General features: G+C 53.8%; 1 protein-coding gene across 1 annotated transcript; it reads right to left on the bottom strand.

Moving 5' to 3' along the window:
* Positions 1 to 1,059: 1,059 nt before the first annotated feature.
* TRIM9 (tripartite motif containing 9) lies at positions 1,060 to 19,771 on the bottom strand (the record flags this gene model as incomplete). The annotated part of the gene is made up of 9 exons (XM_010185025.1): positions 1,060 to 1,109; positions 1,297 to 1,459; positions 2,262 to 2,565; positions 10,486 to 10,624; positions 11,555 to 11,700; positions 12,742 to 12,895; positions 13,464 to 13,574; positions 19,157 to 19,279; positions 19,676 to 19,771. Coding segments are annotated over 9 exons (1,286 nt in total), but the record flags the coding sequence as incomplete, so codon positions are not given.
* Positions 19,772 to 20,281: the final 510 nt, after the last annotated feature.

Here is a 20,281-nt window from a genome sequence, read left to right as displayed (position 1 = left end):
TGCTGCAGGAACCCTGCACAACACCAGCACCCAGTGCTGGTACCAGGGGTATCAAGCCCCAAATATCCCCAGCTGGCTGCCAAAGAAGGGGGACATGGCAGCATCTGGGGCTTTCTGCAGGTGGGATGGACAAAAGGGTATGGGGGGGCCTGAAGAAGACCTCTGAGAAGGCCCCGAGCCGAAAATGGGACATGGCTGATTGCTGGTGGGTGGAAGGACCTTGGTAATGGAAAAGCCGAGCAGCAGCAAGGTGCTGGGACATGGCCATGCTACAGCGTGGGGGGGGGAAGCTCAAGTGCAACCTTTCATGGTCCTTTCCAACCCAAACCATTCTCCAATTCTACAAAAACATGAGATAAGCACTTGGCCCCGCATCATCTGGGATGGGGAGAGATGTGGCTCGTATGGACTGACCAGGCGAGGGGCAGGTCCTGCAGGTACCCACCATGTGCATAGGTAATGCAGTTCCCTCCACAAATCCTCTGATTTGGTAGGAAAGCACAACTCCTCCTTTTATTGGAACAGCAGCCTTTTCCCCCTCAGACACAGATTTATAGAAAAGTTTGTCTAAAACACAATTATCTCCTTCCTAATTAGAGTCTTTTTTAATTACTCATAGACCTTTGAAGGAGGATAATGAAGGGCCTGAGTTTATAAGCAGCCTTTTATCAGCATCTCGTGGGACTTCTCTGTTATCTGGGGATTTAAGCCTTGCCTTGCCCAGAGAACTGAGAGCAGAGGGGCTCCAGAAATGCACCCATCCCTTAGGCCTGCGCAGAGGATTTGTGGTTGGGATGAAACCCACTACAGAGCAGGACTTTTTACATCAAATTAATACAGTGACCTCTAAAATCAGTGCAGATGAGATGGGCTTTCTTTAACATTTCCTAATTAAACAATGTGATGTGTCCTAGGATGTGCCCGGATGCTTGTGCGGTGCTGGAGGTGCACACAGTGGTAGAGCCGAGGTGCCCAAGCCAGGTTTGATGAACGTGGAGATTTAGGGGAGAGGACAGCAGGGATGAGATCAGTGAGAAGAGAAATGAAAGATGGAAATACCGGATAGGGCCAGGGAGCCACCGCTTGGTGATGGTCAGGAGAGCTGGGAGCTTGGGAGAGAGGGAGAGAAGAGGGGTTTGAAACTCCCCAGAGGAGGAGAGTGGTTTAGGCTCAAAGTTTAGCTCTTGCCAAGCTGCTCCTGTTGCACAAGGGCCCTCCCTGCCCCACAAAGTCCCTGTGCCACTGAGCACTGTCACACGCTGCGGTGACAGCAGCACCGGGGGTCAAGGCGCATACCTGCACGTTCCTGTTGAGGCTGACTGCGGGGAAGAAGAGGCCCTCCAGGTTCTCAAAGGCGACGGGTCCTTGCTGGTCCTCGTTGATGGAGAACGTCAAGGTCCTCCTGGTCAAGTCCAGCAGCACTCCCACTGTGGCGCCTTTCGTTATCCCCCCCTCAGTCCTGTGGGGCGAGAAGAAGATCTGAGCATCTCTGTGGCTTCATGTCCCTTGGACTCCCAGTTCAGCCCATGGACCTCAAGGGCTGACGATGCTGAATGTCCCAGCCCACCCAGGGAAGGGTCAGCACGTGTACTAGTTTTGCTGGGACAGAGTCACAGAATCAGTTTTCTGTTCAGGAAAGCTGCATTTTTGAAGGCACTCGATTCAGTGGGAACAGAGTTGATCAGATGCTTTGTTTGCCGGCCCTGCTATGCAGGTTGCCACAGTGATCAAGGCTGTAGCAGTTTTGAGTTAGCCAGGAGCAGAAGCTGGGGGGAACAAAAGCCAGAATTATCCCATACCATAATGGTATGGGGAGTTTTCTAACAGCCCTCTTTCCTCAATGGTTTCCCTCCTCAGAGGGTCTCACCCATCGTTCTGCTCCCAAGGCCCACTCCTCTGCTTGTTGTGGCCATTGCGCTCTTGCTGGAGCTGTGGTGCTCGCAGTGCTTGTTATTTAGCATTCACTGCTGGGAGCACACAGCTCAAGACCACTCTATTTTAGCATTCACTGCTGGGAGCACACAGCTCGAGACCACTCTACGGGCTGAGTATAACGTTGTGTACTTTATTACTGGTATTAATATCAGTTTCTTCTTATTATTTTATTAAATCTGTTTTTATGTCAAGCCACAGGTCTCCTTAGGCGATTGGGAGCGATGTCACCCTTCCCGTGGGCGTCTGTCAGTACCACTTGAAAAGCCATGGGCTCTCCCGTGGGCTGTGTGGTCTCATGGAGGAACCCCCCGCTGCCGACCCCGTACCTGTTGGTGTGCGAGTTGTTGTGCATGAACCAGCTCCGGTTGTTGTCCACGTACATGGCCCAGGCCTTGTCGTCCTTGCCCAGCATGGCGTCCTTCAGGACATCGATGCGCGCCACGCCGAAGGCCGGGTCGGGGTGGTTGTCATAGCGGTCAATCGACAGCTCCCAGTAATGGAGCCCTTTGGAAAAGCCCGTTTTCCCCAGCACGACCCGGTCGTCGTAGCTGTTGCAGGTGACGGTCAGGTTGTCATTGGAAAAGATGATGTCGGCGTGCGCGGAGGCGGGATCGAAGGAAAACCAAGCGACTGCAACACACAGAGGACACTGGGTTAATTCTGCAGGAGTGCGATCACCGGAAACGGCGGACACCAACCAGCGCATGCTGCATGCAGGGCCGACACGGGGGGCCAAGGCACGGCGGGGGCTCGGGCGCTGCCCACCCACCCAGGCACGGCCAGAAGCAGGCAAAAGGGGCTGAGAGCTCCGTCCATCACCGAGGGGTGCTGTGAGCGTGCGCAGCCGCAGCCCGCCAGCGCGGATGAGGTTTTACATCTGGGATCCATGAGTTTTGCTCGTGTCCGCCCATCTCCGTCCCCCCCTGCTGTCGTCTGTCTGTCCCAGCTAATGAGCCCACTGGGATCTGCACGATCCCCTTGGATTTGGGCCTGGCAGAGGGAGACATGCAATCCTGGCTGGGTCTCCAGGCTTTATCTAATATAACTTTATAGTATTATTATGGCTTTTTCATGCAAGCGACAGTCTGCAGGGTGAGGCCAGGTGTGGGAAGGGGACGGAGGCTCAGCGGAGAAATGGTACGTGTGGATCTGGGGGCTGGCGATCCTGGGAACCGAAAGCACACACAGAGGTTGATGTTGACAGAGACGTCACCAAAAAGTCTCCCTGCGGAGCAACCGGGCACACGTAAGCCAAGAGCTAGCTCATGGGAAGGCTGGAAAACACCCCAAAACCTCCACCACTGCGGGGTTAACAGCACAGGACTCGGTTACTGCAAATCTGACAGACACAGCGTCACGTCCTCCACAAGACAGGGGGTTCATGAGCCACCAGCCCGGTTCCCCAGGTGGTTTTTTTTCTCCAGCGGTCACCGAAACGTGAACTGACACATCCACAAAACACCCCCGCGCCTGCAGGAGTGAACACGGCTTGAGAAATGAAACACGCAGGTGAGAGTTAGTCACTGCTTTATTGGATCGCTGCGCCGGGCGCCTCACATGCACGCGGGTGGCCCGGCTGCGCAACGCGACAAAGGCGATTCCGTACCTGCCACCATTTTTTTAATGTCAACTGTGGCCATTTCCCAAGGCAAGGCATGCAGGAGAGAAAACAGCACGTCAAGGCGGGTAGAAAACAGGAGGAGAAGCCCTCCAGCACCCTTCCTGAACTGGGATATGCATGGCTTTGAGCAGGAGGAGCTGTTCTTAATTACAGGGCCATTTCCAGAGCACAGACTTCAGGCTTCTCTTTAAAGCCACATGGGGGAAAGATTTAAAATGGCTTTACATCATGTGCCAATGACCGTTCCTCCTCCAAATTTGCCTTGACAGCCGAGAGCAAGGGTACGCGTAAGAAATGGCCCCCGCCAAAGAAAAGTTCAAGGTTAAAATAAAAACAAACCGATGAGCAACACGGAATAAGTGCCAGTTAATTGTAATAAATATACTTGCCTAATTGAGAGTAAGGCGATCCTTGTGTCTCAAAATTGCATCCTATAAAGAGATACTACATTTCACACATCACAGCTGAGAAACAACCACCGCCTGAAAAACACTCACAAGCATTAAACTGTTAACGGGAGGCCTGATTCATTAAAAGCCAGAGAGCATGGAGAGGGGTCGCAAACACAACCCATGCGTTGCAGTGCGGACCGTTGGCCATTTCGGTGATCCCCACCTCTGGGATGTGCAGAGCTATCTGCTCTTTCGTGGCCAGATCCCATCACAGCCTTCAAGAGCATCAAGTCTGATTGCTACCTGCCTGGGATGCCGAATCATGGGATTTTCCTCCAGAAAAGCGCAGGGAATTTTAGCCTTGGTGGAATATGTTGTACTTCATCCTCCTGGGACTGGGCTGTGCCTGACCACAAACACCTCCTGGAAGCTGGACCACAGCCAGGGACTCAGCCAGGAGCTCGTCCTGATCCAGGCGCTCGTCCTGATCCGGGAGCTTGTCCTCACCAGGAGGATGTGGCAACATGAAGCTCCACGTTGGTGGAACATGTTGTACTTCATCCTCCTGGGACTGGGCTGTGCCTGACCACAAACACCTCCTGGAAGCTGGACCACAGCCAGGGACTCAGCCAGGAGTTTGTCCTGATCCAGGAGCTTCTCCTGATCCAAGAGCTTGTCCTGATCCAAGAGCTTGTCCTGATCCAGGAGCTTGTCCTGATCCAGGAGCTCGTCCTGATCCAGGAGCTTCTCCTGATCCAGGAGCTTCTCCTGATCCAAGAGCTTGTCCTGATCCAGGAGCTCGTCCTGATCCGGGAGCTTGTCCTCACCAGGAGGATGTGGCAACATGAAGCTCCACGTTGGCTCTGCACGGGAGGGCCCTCATGAAAGGTGCTGGATTTTACAGAACCCCTGTCCAGCTCTCATCCCTGACAAGGATGCAGGATTTTCACCCTGTGCGTGTTGGTGGGAAAGCATCTGGCTGCAGTTGTGCTCCATGGCGAGGGGACCTCATGGCACCTCCTGAGGCTGTTTTAATGAATCGTGCCCCATGCCCCTATTCCAAGAGTGGCTTTCAAGGGCTCTGCCCATCACCGTGATCCAAATTCACCCACAGACACAGGGGCATGTCCAGGACCTCGATTCGCCCTGTCCCACCACCCCAGAGCTAGGGGGGTCCATGCTGCACACACAAATATTGCTCACGGCCATCGCAGCAGACCTGGGTACAGTGGACACCGAGTAAGAAACGTCCGTAACAAAACAGCGTTCAAGCCATTAGTGCACAGCGGTACGATAAGGAAAGAAAACAACATAAAAAGCACAAAGAAAAGGAAGTTGCAGCCCCCCTGGTTATTCTGGCAAGGGCCATGCTGCCGCATTCCTCATTCCGGGTTATGGGATGGAAACCGGACAATCGGGGGCCCCCATTCTTCCTGGGCTCCCACCAGAGGAAGCCAGAGCGGTGTAAATCCAGAGCGGAGGAAGAATCGGGGCCCAGGATCTTTAGCAACAGAAGATGCGCAAAGAGGGGTTAGAAAAAAACTCGGAGAGATGCTCGGTGCCTGCGGCTCCTGCCCGACAGCATCCCTCGCTCTGCCTGCGCTGCCTATGTCCCCCTGCAGCCCACCAGGACCGGGCGCCAACCAAAATGCTGATCATGGGAGCGGTGTCCTCTGCTCTGCAGGAATCAAGACTGGGATACGATCACGTCTGGTTGTGCAAAAGCCAAGCCCAGGGCTCAAAGCTGAGTGGACAAAAGCCCACACCTTCAGGGTCTTACGAAGCCAAGGTGCAAGGGGTCCATGAGGTGGCCTTAGTAGACCTCGCTTGCATCAAGACTTGTGTCTTTCTTAAGTAGGGTTTGGATTTAATTGAGCAAACTGATTTCACAGAACAAATCTGACAGCAGAGGCTGTGTTTTCTGGCTGTTTAGGGAAAGCAAACCATCGAGATGTCCCTAAAGGTTTCTCCTAGGGAGGGTCTGTTCTTCTGGCTGTCCCCAGGCACAAGATCAAGCTGGAGATGGGGGATCTGGTCTGGACACGATGGGTTGGCCGCGAACAGCACCCACGTAAGGAGTTACAGTCACCTCACACCTAAAACTGCCCCAGCTGGTATGCACAGACGGACACACCACGAGAACTGCGCCACCGCAGCTCCCTCGGCGGCAAACGCAGGCCACCGACACACAGAAAGTTTCCCCTGCCACCCGCATGTCATGGGCAAAAAACAAACACAACACAACAGAACGAACAGGTATTTCGGAGATGCCCAGAAGCACAGAGCAAGAGGAAATGCCAGAGGCACTCGGCTCACCGGCTGAATTCAGGGACTGTAAGGAAGAATGCAAGCTCAGCTGGTGGGCCGAAGATCTTAGCTCAAAGTAGGATCTCCCCGGAAAGCTGGGTTGTAGATTAAGGGTGGAGGAGAAAGGACTCATTCTACGCAGCTGCGATCTTTCCAAAGGCACTGGGAAAGGGAGGGTCTGCTCTTCTGACTGTGTGTCTAAACGTAAGAGCAATAATGCAAACTACAGATCAGAAACGGGTTCTGTGGATGGTGTTGCTCTATCGCCCGAGAGCGGCCCTCGGAGCAGAGCGCGGTCGCTTCGGCATCACGGACCCCCAGAAATGTCTGGTGCTTTGGGAACGCTTTGCCTTAGACAGTATGGGTAATAAATGTACTTTCATCTTCCAAAACGTCGCCACGTCATCGTGACAAATGCAGAACGCTTTTCTTTAAAGCACCTCTTCACGGTAACACACCTAAAAAAAGGTCACAAGTTACCATGCACACTCCCCATCGTTCTTTAATGAATCTCCTACCTTTTTGTGCCCAATAATTACTGGTTGGTACCGCCGGAAGGCATTTCGCAGAGCTGCACTAAGCTACGTTACCCTAAGTACCACCAAGCACCCACCTTACTCAAAGGTTGTTCGGGATGTTGTGTTCTTGGTATCCCTTTGTACCTGTCAAAACACATCTGAGCCTTACAGTAAGAATTTAACTCATGCGATTCACAGCAAAACGTCAGCGTAGGGGGAACCTCTCGGGCCATCGCTTTCTGTTCCCTGCTACCGCAAACCTCCTGCAATTTCTGCCCTAGCTTTGTCATATTAACAGGAAAATGTACAAAACCACCATCCTGTACACATTCAAATCAGATAAAACTCCCCAGCGCTGTACCCCAGCCTTCCTCTCGCAGCTGTGAGCACGGCCTGAGCTGGAAATCATGTTAAAACAGAGAAAAAGGAGCATTTATTTGCATAGCGGATTGTAACGTCTGCAACCTGCTGCTGTGCGGGGCTGTGGAAGCAAAGAGCGTCAGTGGGTTCAGGTGGGATAAATCAGTGCACAACAGGTCAATAAACAGAGCTCGAGGTTAGGGAGGGATGTGCCCAGTAACATCTACCAAGAGTGAGAGGAACCGAGAGTAGCCAGGCTCCTCGCTCTCCCTAACTAATATCTTATGTTTCTACAGCTCCTTGCAGAGTATTTCCCCGTTTGTTTTTCACCCCTTCTCAAAAACTGCCAGTGAAAAAGCCCTGGTTGCTGCTGAGGGTCGCTCTGTGGCTGTAAGGAACTTAAAGCTGGGCCCCAGATGAGGAACTGGGCTTGAAGGAAGAGGAAAGCTTCTGGTGCTTAACTGGGCTGGGGAAGGACTCTCCCAGGGGTGCCCAAGCCCCTGTGCAGAGGCAGCTCCTGGCACGTGGCTCTCTGCTGTGCTGGCTCTTGGGTTTTGGCAGGAGGGAGGTTGAAGCTCTGCCATCCCAGAAACCCCTGTAGAGAAAAGCAGCCCACAGCAGGCTCTCATCTAACAGAGGAGGTCTCCTCCTCTGGTCCTCACCACCACGTGTTAGGGGCCCGCTCCTGGGAGTGGCTGTTTGCATCCCACCATGACCGGCAGAGCAGAGCCAGGGGCTTCTGCAAAGCCTCTCTGTGCCTGCCACAGCCACAAATGCACCAAGGAACCACTGTGAGAATGGGAACGTGCCGAGAGGAAACCAGGCTGGGTCCCAAGTCAGCGGGAGACTGGGAAATCTGCTGGATGAGGAAGGACCAAGGCAGCTGGGGCTGCCCAGTCCAGGGACGAGGAGACCCAAGGTCTCCAGGGTGAGGACGGCCGAGCAGTGCTGTCACCGGCCAAGCTCTGTAAGGCGACAGGGACACCTTGCAAATGTTCTTCTGGACTGATTTCCAAGCCTACAGCTGAACTGCATTCAGGTGCTGAAGAAACAGAGAGGTTAAGCCAGGCCCCACATGGCAGCACCTTGGAACCTGCAGGGACCACCTGGGAGGCACTGGCCAAGACATGACCGGGCAGGAGATGCTCCTGCTGTGACTCAGCCAGACATCATTCTGGGAGAGGACACAGCTCCAGGTAAGGACCACGCAGCCCTTGCTGCCATTTGGCTGCGCTGATGATGACAATCTTCATCCCTGGGAAGCCCCAGAGGGCCTAGCATGTGGGAAGCCCATTTCACTGCTCACTGAAGGCAGCAGAAAGACTCCAGTGACCTTCCTCAGGCTGCAGAAAAGGATCTCGTGTGCCAGGACTGGAAACCAGCTTTCAAATAATCCCCTGGGAGCAGAAATCCTCATGACCACTTAGAGCAGGATGGCCATGCTCAGAGAGATGCTCTCTTCAGATGGAGCCCATCTCTTCTTTTGTCCCCTCTTCCCACATGAACACTTAGCGGCAAGCACGGCTGGAAGGGAAAGCTATGCCTACCTCAGACAAAACAGCACTTAAAGGCCAGAAATAAAAGCCTAACCAAGAGCTGTGATGTGCAAGACAGCTCTATTCAACAAGTCACTCAGATATCTGGAAGCTGCACAGAGATGTAATTACTATTTGAGTCCAGAAAAGCTCAGGCAGCCTCTAAGAGCACAAAATGCTCCGGGCCCATTGGACTTTTTCTCCATTTTCTTTTGTGCAGGAATAACAAACTCAAAAGCCCATTCAGTTGCAAGGCTGAATGCAGCAAACTTGGAGCTGATGCTGAGAAGAGTGAAACATCCGTGGGCCAGCACAGACCAAGGCACCAGCCCCAAGTACAGCCTGGCCTTTTGGGACCAGGTCTTTTATCCCAAATTCCTTTGTATTTTGGAGGTGTGCAGTAGGTGAGCTTGGCTCAGCAGTGAAAACACCTATGAGAGGAAAGCAGAGTTGGAAAAATCATAGTGGGGAACCTGCAAACTCCTGGCTGGGATAACTTAAATGGTTTTGATGAAGAAACTGTGGGTCAAATGGGTCTCGTGAGACACAAATGGGATGAGAAGCCAAAGCTCTGTTGTCTCCTGTGCGGGCTGATGAAGTTGGAGAGTGCAGTGGGTAAGAACTGCTGACCTTCAGGTGATGGGAGAGGTCCTGGCCCCCCAGCGTGGGGCTGGATCTGGGTTGTCTTGCCCCAGATCTCCAGAGGAACATTGCAGCTTCACTGCTTCATTGCAGCTCTCAGACGGACGTGCCAAGGCTTTCGTGCCCTGCGATTTGAGATCTCTGCCTCTCGTATGAGGTTTGTCACAGGTTTGCTCTCTGCTCTCCCTCTGTCACATGTGGGTCCCATTCCTCACCAACCTGTCCTGCCCATGCATCCAAACCCAGCACGGGCTCTTCCTGAGCTGGAACCGTTCCCTCCTGCAGATGAGTGCAGGGAAGCCAGTGAAGCTGCACAGCCTGGCTCTGCTTCTAGCTATAAAGCAGTTTTCAGCAGAAACCCCTTTTTTCTCCTTACTTAAAGAAGGCTCTCACCTTCCTTCAGCCCCATCAGCAGCCCCATGAGCTGTGTTTACTCCCTCCCAACCCCAGACTGTGTCTTCACATGACTTGTGATTTTAGTCTGGGAATAAGAAAAGGGATTCCACCGAGCGTGGAAAACTCCCGAGGAGGGGTATCTCTCCTGGCAGCACGGTTGTGGAGTGGCAGATGTGCCAATGGGGGCTGATTCCTGATTCACAGCTGCATCGCCCGCTGCTTCTGACTCCTACCTTGCTCCTCAGAGTGAGCCTCGCGGCTCTCCACCTGCATGGCAGCAGCAAGCCAATTTTCCGCCATGGATTAAGTGCCTGGCGTGACAAATGTACTTAAAGTCAGGCGGGGAGACTCCTCCGCAACCTGCAAGAGGGTGTTTAATATTCTAACCAGGGTGATGCAGGCGATGCTGGCATGGCTGGCTGTGCACCCTGCGGGTCTCCAAGGACACGCATGGCTCCTCTGCTCAGTGCCTCCGGAGCGATGGTGACAGAGCTGTTTTGTCTTAAATGGAATTAATGAAAATATCTGAGCTTCCCTTTGTGTAACACAAACCCTGCTGCAAGCAGACTGTAAACACCTCTCTGCGGGATGCCTCTCACTGTACCTCCTCAAAGAGCTGCTTCTGCAAAGGAAAGGGGTGAGAGGGAAACCTCTGCTCCTCCCATCAGCGGTGGCTTCCCTGCAATGATTACTGGAGTCCTGGAGGCCCAGCGGGGCGGTTCCCTGCATTGCAACGCTAAGCTGGGGCGTGCTGGGCCGGGGCCGTAGCGGTGCCTTACCCTCGGATGTCTGCAGGACCAGGGTCTTGCTGTAGGGGCTGACGCCGCTCTTGTTGAAGGCTTTGACACGTGCGCTGTAGGTGCTGTTGAAGTGAAGGCCGTCCACCGTGCACATGGTCTCCTTGCCCACGTACACCTCCTGCAGAGCAACCACAGGCCTGGGTTAGTGCCCTGAGTGGCAGAACAGCTCCCGAGGGTCGGGATGCTCAGGGTTCAGCCATGCTCTGCTGTCTGAGGCAGATCTATGGGCGTTGGATATGGTTAAAGCAGAGCAAAATGCCTCCATGATTCTCTACTTGACAATACTGTGCCATAAAAAGTTTCTGTAGGGGAAGGATATGAAACCAACTCATATAAACTCATATAAAACCAAGTCATAAGGCAGAGTCTCCCCACACCCAGGCTCCTGCTTCCTTCTCACTGTAAATCCCATCTGTATCCCATACCTCGCTGCTGCCTCAGCTCTGCCCTGGCTCCTGTCTGCCTGTATTTCTTGTGGATGAATTCAGAAAAGGCTCTGGGCTGGTCGCTGCGTCTGCTCTCAGTGGATGTGAACACGCCAGGATAATTATCAGCGTGTCGGATCAGAGAAAAATCATATTTTAATCGTGTAATTACAGCAATTTAAAAGCCCTCAGGCCTTAAACACCTCTGCTTCCCGGCAGCTGGCAAACCATGAGTCTTTCACGGCAATTAGCATACCTCGTATGAAATATTTAGCAACCTAAAAAAGACTGAGCTTCAAATGTGTTCTTTGCATTTGCAGTTCTCATTGGTCACTGAAATATTTAGCAACCTAAAAAAGACTGAGCTTCGAATGTGTTCTTTGCATTTGCAATTCTCATTGGTCACTGGAAAGGCATTTCCACCCCTTCAAATAACCTTGATCTTCAAAAATGCCTGCAGCTTGTCTTCACCATCAGCTTCCCTGGGCACGCCAGCAGTGAGCCTCATGCTTCCAGGGAAGGAGGGGACTTGCAAAAGGTTTGGGGAACCCTTTGGTCACTTCATGGCAGGGCGATACTGGAACCAGTAGCAGCGCCTTGCCACCGGGACTGTCAGCACCTACCCTGAACTGGCCGCCGTTGCCATCGTCAAGCTCCAGGATGTAGCCCTCCACTTGCACCGTCGACAAGGGCGGCTGCTTCCAGGACAGGGTGGCGCTGTTGTTGTGGGTGCAGCACTCCTCCAGCTGCAGGATGGGGGGTGCAGGCACTGGGGAGGAAACTAAACACAAATTAGAGTAACCCTGGCTGCTGGCACCGCTGAGGAGGAGGTTTCGGTTGGAGCATGGGGGATGCATTTATTGGAAGGCAGCACAGCACAAGGGACTTAACTGTGATTTCACGGGTGTGAGATGGGGGTGGAAGTTCTCCAAAACACCTCAAACAAATTCTTCCACCTCACAGACCGATGAAGCGGAGGTTTCTCCAGGGCTTCTCTGCTTTCCTCCTGTTTTCTACTGCATTGTAGTGAAACACGGCAGCACAGCAATGTACCTGGTACAGAACCACTTGGTCCCAAACCTGGGAGGTGTGTGATGCAGCTGGCAACCTGTGTGGGATGCCCTGCACCCCGTGCTCATCTCTGCTCTTTACTGAGGCCTCTGGTGTTACCCTGGTGCTGCCACACATGTCTGGGACCCAAACCCCACCTTCTGTAAGGTCTACAACTTATTTCCACAGCGAGGGTGAGAGGAGAGGGCAGCCTCTGTCAGCTCTGTGCAGAGGCGGGCAGGCAGCTAAACCAGCAGCAGATTTGCTCTTATTAATTAAAAATAACCCTCAGGGTTACATGGAAAGAAGGGAGGGCAGAACACGCTGATGTCTCCACGATTGCTGTGTAAGCAAACCTGTAACCCAGCCCTCCCTGGGTTTGGCTGCCCATGCTATCAAAAATCGTTATTGCCGTGTCAAATTAATGGCCTGGCTAACGAGGAGCAGCTACGAGCGCTCCCAGCAGCCCAACGCACCCCTCTCCCTGCAGCAAACACCCGGGGGGTGATTAATTGCAGATGTTCATTATCGTTACAGAGGAAGCGTGTGGTCAAGAGCCTTCCCATATCTGACCACTGAGAGATGCTGGTGGGAGGAGAGCGGAGGGAGGAAAGACCCTGAGCTCAGCGCTGTGGCTCTTTGTGCCTTTGTGTTTGGGGGGACACCAAAATGGGCATAAATTAGGGTCTGGGGTGTCCAATTTTGCTGGGAGATGCATGAGCAGATATGGGCTTTCGAAAAGCGCTGGAAATATCATTACCTTTCATCTGCACGAAGTCGAGCTGGTGGATAGACTGCAGCAGAGGAGCATTGTCGAGGTTCAGGTCGAAGTCTGTGGTCATCCGGGGTGTGAGGGTGCCCTTTCCCCACTGGTCCTCGGTTAAGTGCACTCTCCTGATGAGAGCGTCGGAGATCTGGTGGCAAGGAGCAGCCTCAGCTACCGAGGGCCTCCTGGGCCAAGCGCTGTGCCCTGTCCCTCTCCTGATCCTCTCCAGGGGGTTCCCCTCTTCCCCTCTTCCACTTCCAGGGGTTCCCGCTTCTGTCCCCAACTGCCAACAGCTGGGAAATCCCATGTGGTTTCCACCATCGCCCTTTGCTGCAGGTTCAGATGGGCAAAGGGACTCTGGGACTATTTTAAAGTCAGGATCTGGTACCAAAGGGACTGACACTGGAAGAAATGGTGCTTTAGGTCCATCTCTCACTGGAGAACCACAAGGCAGCACATTATGATCCCTGCTCTGGAGATACACCACTGTTTGCTGCAACCCTCTGGTCAGAGTAACATCCCTGGCCTGGTTCTGCTTCTGCCCTGCTCTGAATTTGGAGGGGATGAGAGGTTGGCCCTTGATTTCACAGCTGGAAAAGCTAGGGACACCAGCCTTGGTGTCACTCCCCCAGCTGTTGCATTAACCCAAGGCCCTGGGTTGTGCAATGCCCTCCCTGCTCCCCTCATAGCCCAGACATGAGCAGCTTCGCACCAACCTGGAGGAAGCCACTGGGGTCGTTCTCCTTGATGACCTCCAGGCAGTACTCCATCAGGCCCGTGGTCTGCCGCAGCTTCACCGTGCAGTGGGAGATCTGGTCTCGTACCACCTGCAATGGGACAAGGAGAGCGATGGTAGACGGGGGTTTTGGGAGATGGGGAGCAAATGGGCATCGGTGCTGCATGGACATGGGGACAGAGTTAAGGTGACACAAAGGGAGACAGATTCAAGAGAAAAAGGCAGAACTCCCCAAGACATCGAATTCGAGATCCTTGAAAACCTGGCAAACAACAAGCAGCCTTGTTCAGCCCAAAAAGATGACCCCACGTAGTTATTCAAGGCATCAGGGCAGTTCCGTGCTCTGGTTTTAATTAAGACAGCATCCAAACGACAGCTTATGAACTCCCTGCAAAGCAAACGCCTTCCTCCCCAGGTACAGAGCTGCTGCTGCTGCATCCCCAGGGCTGCCTCATCCATCCATGAAGCTGGGGATGAGCTCGGAGGGAGAGGTCTGCACCTGGGGCCAGCGAGATTTCTGTCATGGGAGACTGGCAGAGCAGCTCAGGAAGGGAGATTTTGTGCTTTAGAGGAACGCCCCCATGGCATTTTGGTTTTATTTCTTTCTGGACAGCTTTAAAGCGGTGTAAAGTTCTTCCCCAGGACTGAACAAAGCCATGCAGCTCTGGGAATCGCAGCTATTCAGGATGTTCCAGACAGCAAAGACGAGCTCTGCATCAGCATCCGCAGCTGCAGTGGGGTGGAAAAGACTGCAATAAACAGTGATTAACATTTCTGGAAGCGCAGTCGTGTCCTCAGCATCGCAGCGGGTGAAGCCCAGCGCCTGTGCGCGGTGCTTGAGTGCCCACCTTAGGCTGAGGACCCGTGATCCCATAAGCATCCCCGCTGCTCCGAGGGATGGGGAGGTGAAACCAAGCACACGTCCAGCTCCTGCAGTGAATTAACCTGCGTTTGGAGGGGGGCGATGGCTCCTGCAGGGCAATCAATCACACCGTGTGTTGCTTGATTATAATTTAATCACCTCTACTTCATCACCGAACAGGAAGAATCCCCAGTACTGCAAGCTGGGGCAACAGATCTGCTTCTGGGAGATGCTCCAAAGCCCTCTCCTAGCCAGGTCCTGCTAATTAGGGAGCAGCCCCCCCTTGCTGCTTCCAGCAACCTCAGCCCCATGTTTCCAGCCTGCAGCTGAAGGAGCAAGCCCAGGCGCTGGGGAGGGGGACAAGGCAGAGGGGGAACTCTCCTCCAGACCAAGACATGTGTATGGAGGCTCACAAAGATGCTGGATGGCTCTGAGACAGGGCTAGCGAGCAGCATAATGGGCACATGCCAGCTTGGGCCTCAAATGCTGTCATTAGAGGGAACACCTCTTTCAGTGCCGGTTTCCAACACTTTGGTGCACTGGAATGGCTTTGCTTGGACGGAGCAGTGGCAATGCCCAGAAAAGCTGGCTCCTTCCTTCACAAGAGACCCCTCTCTGGGGAAATGCACATGCCGCTGGGAAGACAGCAAAGATGGGATTGATAAAACAATCTTCTTATCTGCTTTGCAGCATAAAGCTCTGTCTGGTTTGCCCAGGATAATGAATTTGTGAGCCTTTCCTTGTCCCAGTAGATGCTTTCGAAGCATTACCACCAGAAATGCCATCTGCTACCGCCAGCCAGATGTGAGCCTCTAGGAACCAGCACTTGCTCGGTGCAGACAGGCACTGGCTCCTGTCACCACAACCCTCATGGCCAAGGGACAGCGGGGGATCCTGGCGTTGTTTGGGAGCAGGGAGCCGGGGCACGGGGATGCCCGCCCCGGCAGCAGGGTGAGGTGAGGCCAGGTCCAGGCTGATTAATGACCCAGCTTCCTGGCAGATTATCCCCGCTAATAAAGGTCTGGGCCATGGAAGTGCTGGCCGCAGGCTGCCACCGAGGCTATGTAAATTGTTATGCATGTGGGTGCAAACTGAGATGCAAGAAATTCCATTGAAACCTAAGTAAAAGCTTTTTTTTTTCCCATAAAGGTGGTCAAAGACCAGAACAGAGGAGCTGTGGGGTGTCTCCAGCCTTGGAGACATTCAGAAGCAGCACCCAGGCAGCGACTGCAGCTCTAGCCCAGCGATCCTGTCCTCCTGTCACTCTGTGATCCCTTTGGGGACTGAGCCCCTGTTCATCTGGAGAACTAGAGCATGAAACAGCGCTTTAATTGCAGCATCTATGCAGCAGGCAAAATGACAGTGGAAATCCATGTTCCCTTCACCACCACCAAACTGTGTTCAAGGCAAGAGAAGAGATCTTTGGTTGGGATCTGGCCAGGGGATTTGGGCACCTCCATGCATTTTGTTTGCGGCCATTTTTATCAAATGCCTTTTCTTTTTCCCTTCAGGTGCCAAAGGAGGCAACAGCCAGAAGCTGGCTGCTAATTACAGCCTATAAAAAGGACTTTTGCTGTGCACTCACAGCAGCTCACTACTACCTTAAAATAGGAAATGTATTTCAAGAACTTTCCTTCCCTGCAAGATGACATTAACTATAATTTACATGTTAATACAGCTCCTAGAAGGCAGCAGCATCTGCACTCATCTCTGCTTCAATGTCTTCCTCACCTTCCTCCTCGTTTTAGTACTTGGGTAGATAATCGCTTGTCAAGGCACCCAACCTCACTTGAACCCTGACTCCTCAGGGGATGTCACCCAGAGAACACAGAGCCTCCTTGCCCTGGGGACACCATGGCCAGGGCATGGTCACCTGCACGGCCGCGGGGACAGAGGGCAGTGTTACAGGGAGCTGCATCGCTGCAATCCCGGATGGAAAAATCCCTGGGACAGATCCTGATGGTTTGATCATGCTGAATCCCACAGCCACGCATTCTCTGAGCAGAGCATTTCCAGGATGTTTCCATGGTGATTTGCCTCTTGCTACTGGGAGAGGATGCTGAGACCAGAGCTGGGAAAAGCGGAGCTGCTTTACCAACCAGGGCTTTACCAACCCTCTGCGACGCTGGCGGCCGCAGGTCCTGGAAGTTTACACGAACCCATTTTGATGGGAAGGTGCAATATGGAGACCTGGTCAGAGAGAACTGCTGGAGAACACGGCACACGGACAGATGCTATGGAGGACAGACCTGACCCAGCCCTTCAGGAAAATAAGCAGAAAGCTTGAGGGACATCAGAGAGCCATCCCTGCAGCTTGGTCATAGCTCTGCAGAGCTCCTCAGTCTCCAGCTCCCAGTGCTGATGCTCATCCCAGGGTGCTCAGACACCACAGCAGGGAGAAAATAATGCAGAGCATGGAGGGATTTGTAAGAGAAAGCAGCACCTGGTATCTGCATTTTGGGGAAATCACGCACCTTGTGACGAGCTGTGTGTACTGTGGGGTGTTTCCGTACAGCAATGGCATGGTACAGGAAACCAAACCTGTGCTCCTGTCCTGCTTTTCATCCTTTCACACCAGTCCTGGTCACCAATCCAATGGGGGACATCAAATTCCCTTGGGCTTCCTGGAAAATCCTGACTGGAACTCCTAAAGAAGGGTCATGGGAGTGTCTGTTTTCCCTGCTCAAACTGGCCCGTGGGGAAGGCCATGCTGGTCCTTTGAAATCCACGGTCAGCAATGAGGAGCAGGACAGACGTGGAGGTCTGACTCAGAGATGGAGCAGGCCCCGGCCCCACTGCTCCTCCAGACGTTATTTTTTAAAGCCCACGTCCTTAATTTGAATCCAGCAATGAGGAGCAGGACAGACGTGGAGGTCTGAATCAGAAATGGCGCAGGCCCCGGCCCCACAGCTCCTCCAGACGTTATTTTTCAAAGCCCACGTCCTTAATTTGAATCCAAGCATAGGGGGAGTCTGGGGAAAGGCAGGGAAATGTCCCTTCAAGTTCATCTCCTCCCAGACCACTCCCTGCTGTGGAGCAATTAGTGTTGGCCCATAGGCAAACCTGGATTCGTGCCCGGCTCCATGAAATAAGTGTCAAGCCAAAGGAGGTCAGGCCTGAAGCTGAACTAAACTGAACTCCGGGTGTCGCAAGGGAATGGGAATTTGGGCTCCCTGGTGAAAGACACCCATGGCATTGTGTCAGCAGGCTCTGACCCCCTGTGCGTCTCCTCCTTGCCACACCATGCCATGATGGCCAAGCTACCAGCAGGCAGGAGGGGAACCCATGGGGAAATCGGCTGCAGCCAGAGTGCTGCGGCTCCATGCTGGCTGCTGGAGTAGCTGATTTGGATCTGAAAGGGCTCCTGGGCTGTGCAACCTCACCAGTCAATCCATCTCCTCATGTCCTCAGCTGTCTTGCTCTGGGGACGTGGCCAGGGCAAGTGAACATCAACCAGGACAAGCCCCACGGCCCTGCACTATCTTCCCCCACACCCTGGAAGGATTCCTGCTCCCCCTGCAGCACTCCAGAGCCTCAGAGCAGGAGCCGGAGGCTTCGCTATCTCCCAGGCTTGGGTGGTGGAGGGGACGTCCCATCAGGAAGCAGCTGCTCCAGGCACAATTGCTGCTTTCATGTCCCATCGAAGTACCCTGACCCTTTGAGCGAGGCCATCCCAGCCTGTGCCCAGCTGGAGCTGCAGGTGCTGCCTTTGTCTGTGGGCTCCTCAGGGGGGGCAAAGGGAAAACCACCCCGGGTGACCCGGGGGGGACAGAGCACGTGGGGACAGCAGCAGTGCTGGGGATGGGGACATGGGGGACAGGCTGCAGGGCGGGTGGCAAACGCTCACCTCAGTGGCCTGGCGAGCTGGGCCCTTCATGGAAAGAGGCTCAAGGGCTGATTTTAGCAGAGTCCAGTCTGAAAGCCAGAGGCTGTTTGTTTCTACTTTTAAGGGCCAGCCCCCATAATGACAAAACCGAGCTGGTAATAGGGGCGGATGGGGTGGGATGGACGTGTGCACGTTTGGGGTGGTACAGTAAGAGCAAGCGGTGGGATGCAGTCCCCTTCCTCTGGCCAAGAAGTGAAAGGGTTCCTTGGGTTGTGCTGAGCCGCGAAATTGCTTTGTGCTGCCTGGCTCTGTGACAGTTTAATTAACCATGTTCTGAAGGGGGAGACAGACCACCTGGCAGTGGGGGTCCTCTCTGCACCCAGAAAACAGGCATCTCTGTTTGGGGTTGTGCTTTATTGTTGGACACCGAGTGGTGATGCTGGGCTCGGTCCCACAGCGCTGCTGTTGTCCATGGAAATGCTCCCAAGCCCTCATGTTGCGGTGCCCGTGGTCCACAGGCAGAGCCGAGACTGGTGGCCTCCTCCCCCACTTTAGGCAGGCCCAGGGATCCCTTTGGGAGCCTCCTGGGTGGCCCAAAGCAAGACCAGGGGGGATATAAGCCAGAGAAGAGATACAGATGTTTTCAGCCCCAAAACTGAAATGCCCTTGGAAGAGGGACCCTGGAAGCATTAAGTGACATTGGTGTGGATGCTGCACATATGGCTCTGCTGACCTAATGACTGGTAATTGGCCCAGTGATGGAGTAACTCAGTGGGAACCACCACCTGGAGGGAGCAGCATTTTGGGCATCTGCAGCAAAACGGACTTCAGCTCATCTGAAAACCACGAGAAGTGGCTTTCCAGTGACCTCCCTGCTCCTCCCATGGCATGTCACTCCAACAAACAGCAGCACAGTCCTCACCCCGTCCGGTGCTGACCCTGCAGAAAGCTCTCAGAATCCCTGGGATGGTGGGCAGGGGCTCACCTTCAGCTTGTGCTCGTGCTCCTTGTTGACCCGGGACAGTAGCTGGGCTTTCCTCCTGTTGAGGGCGTCGATGAGGGCGTCACACTGGGCCACCAAGCAGGCCTCGAACTCCACGCTGTTCTCCTGTGGGTCAGAGCACAGCATCACGTCTCCATTTCAAATCAACTGCATTTTTTTCATGATACCACATGGGACATTTTCACATGTGCAGCTGCACACAAAACCATAGCATTAGCACACAGGGTGCTTATGCCTTTGGTTCAAGGCAAATGTGGTGGTGGCAGGAAAGGAACGGGTTTGCTCCGTCCTGCCACAGCCTTGGATGTGCCTGTGGCAGGGATGGGAAGCGCTGGGGTCTTTGCTGCTCACTCTGTGACACAGGCAGCACTGGGAGCAGCGCTTTTTGAGAGGGTAATACAAAATTCAGGTGTGAGCCCCTTTGGGAAAGCACTCACCAAACCAAGCAGAGGAAATGGGACAGGGGACGGCAGAGTAGTGGGAAGGGGCTGATCCTCGTACCTGGATCTGCTGCACCATGTTGCGGAGCTGGACCAGGAACTCCTTTGCTTCCTTGGCTCTGTCTGACAGCCCATTCAGGGCCTGAGAGAGCTGGCTCTGCAGGGGGAGAAAGAGAGAGGTCATTTCCATGTCCTGGACTCATCCTTGCACTGGAGGAGCTGATGCAGGTGAAATTTGGGCTGGGCTGCCTTCAGCAACCCACCAAGGTGTCCTGTCCCTGCTGCCCTGAATGTAAGGAGAGGAGAAGGAGGGTTAACCACCATCACAGATGTCCTGACTTTGGGATGCAGATTTTCAGTGTCCACCTCCTCCACAGGCTTCCCTGGGTGATCAGGGACTGGCCACATCCATCCTGGGTCTTCAAGTGAGCCAGGCGCTACCTCCCCATGATCTGCGCTCTCCAGGGAGCCAGACACCAAAAATCTCATGGGATTTGAGTCACGTTTGCTGAGGACACAAACAGGGATGGGTCAGGACACCTGAATCAGACTGAAAATCTCCGAATTCCTCCTAAGCTAAGGTAAAGCAGGGTCCTCTGCTGTCAGGGAAAATACTGATTGCCCCTTCCTCCTCATCGTCCAGTGCTAGGGATTGGAGCGCACACCC

The sequence above is a fragment of the Mesitornis unicolor genome, unplaced genomic scaffold, assembly GCF_000695765.1.
Source record: "Mesitornis unicolor isolate BGI_N332 unplaced genomic scaffold, ASM69576v1 scaffold5595, whole genome shotgun sequence".
Lineage (NCBI taxonomy): Eukaryota > Metazoa > Chordata > Aves > Mesitornithiformes > Mesitornithidae > Mesitornis > Mesitornis unicolor.
Note: the sequence above shows the minus strand (reverse complement) of the source record. Positions and strands in the feature narration are given on the sequence as shown.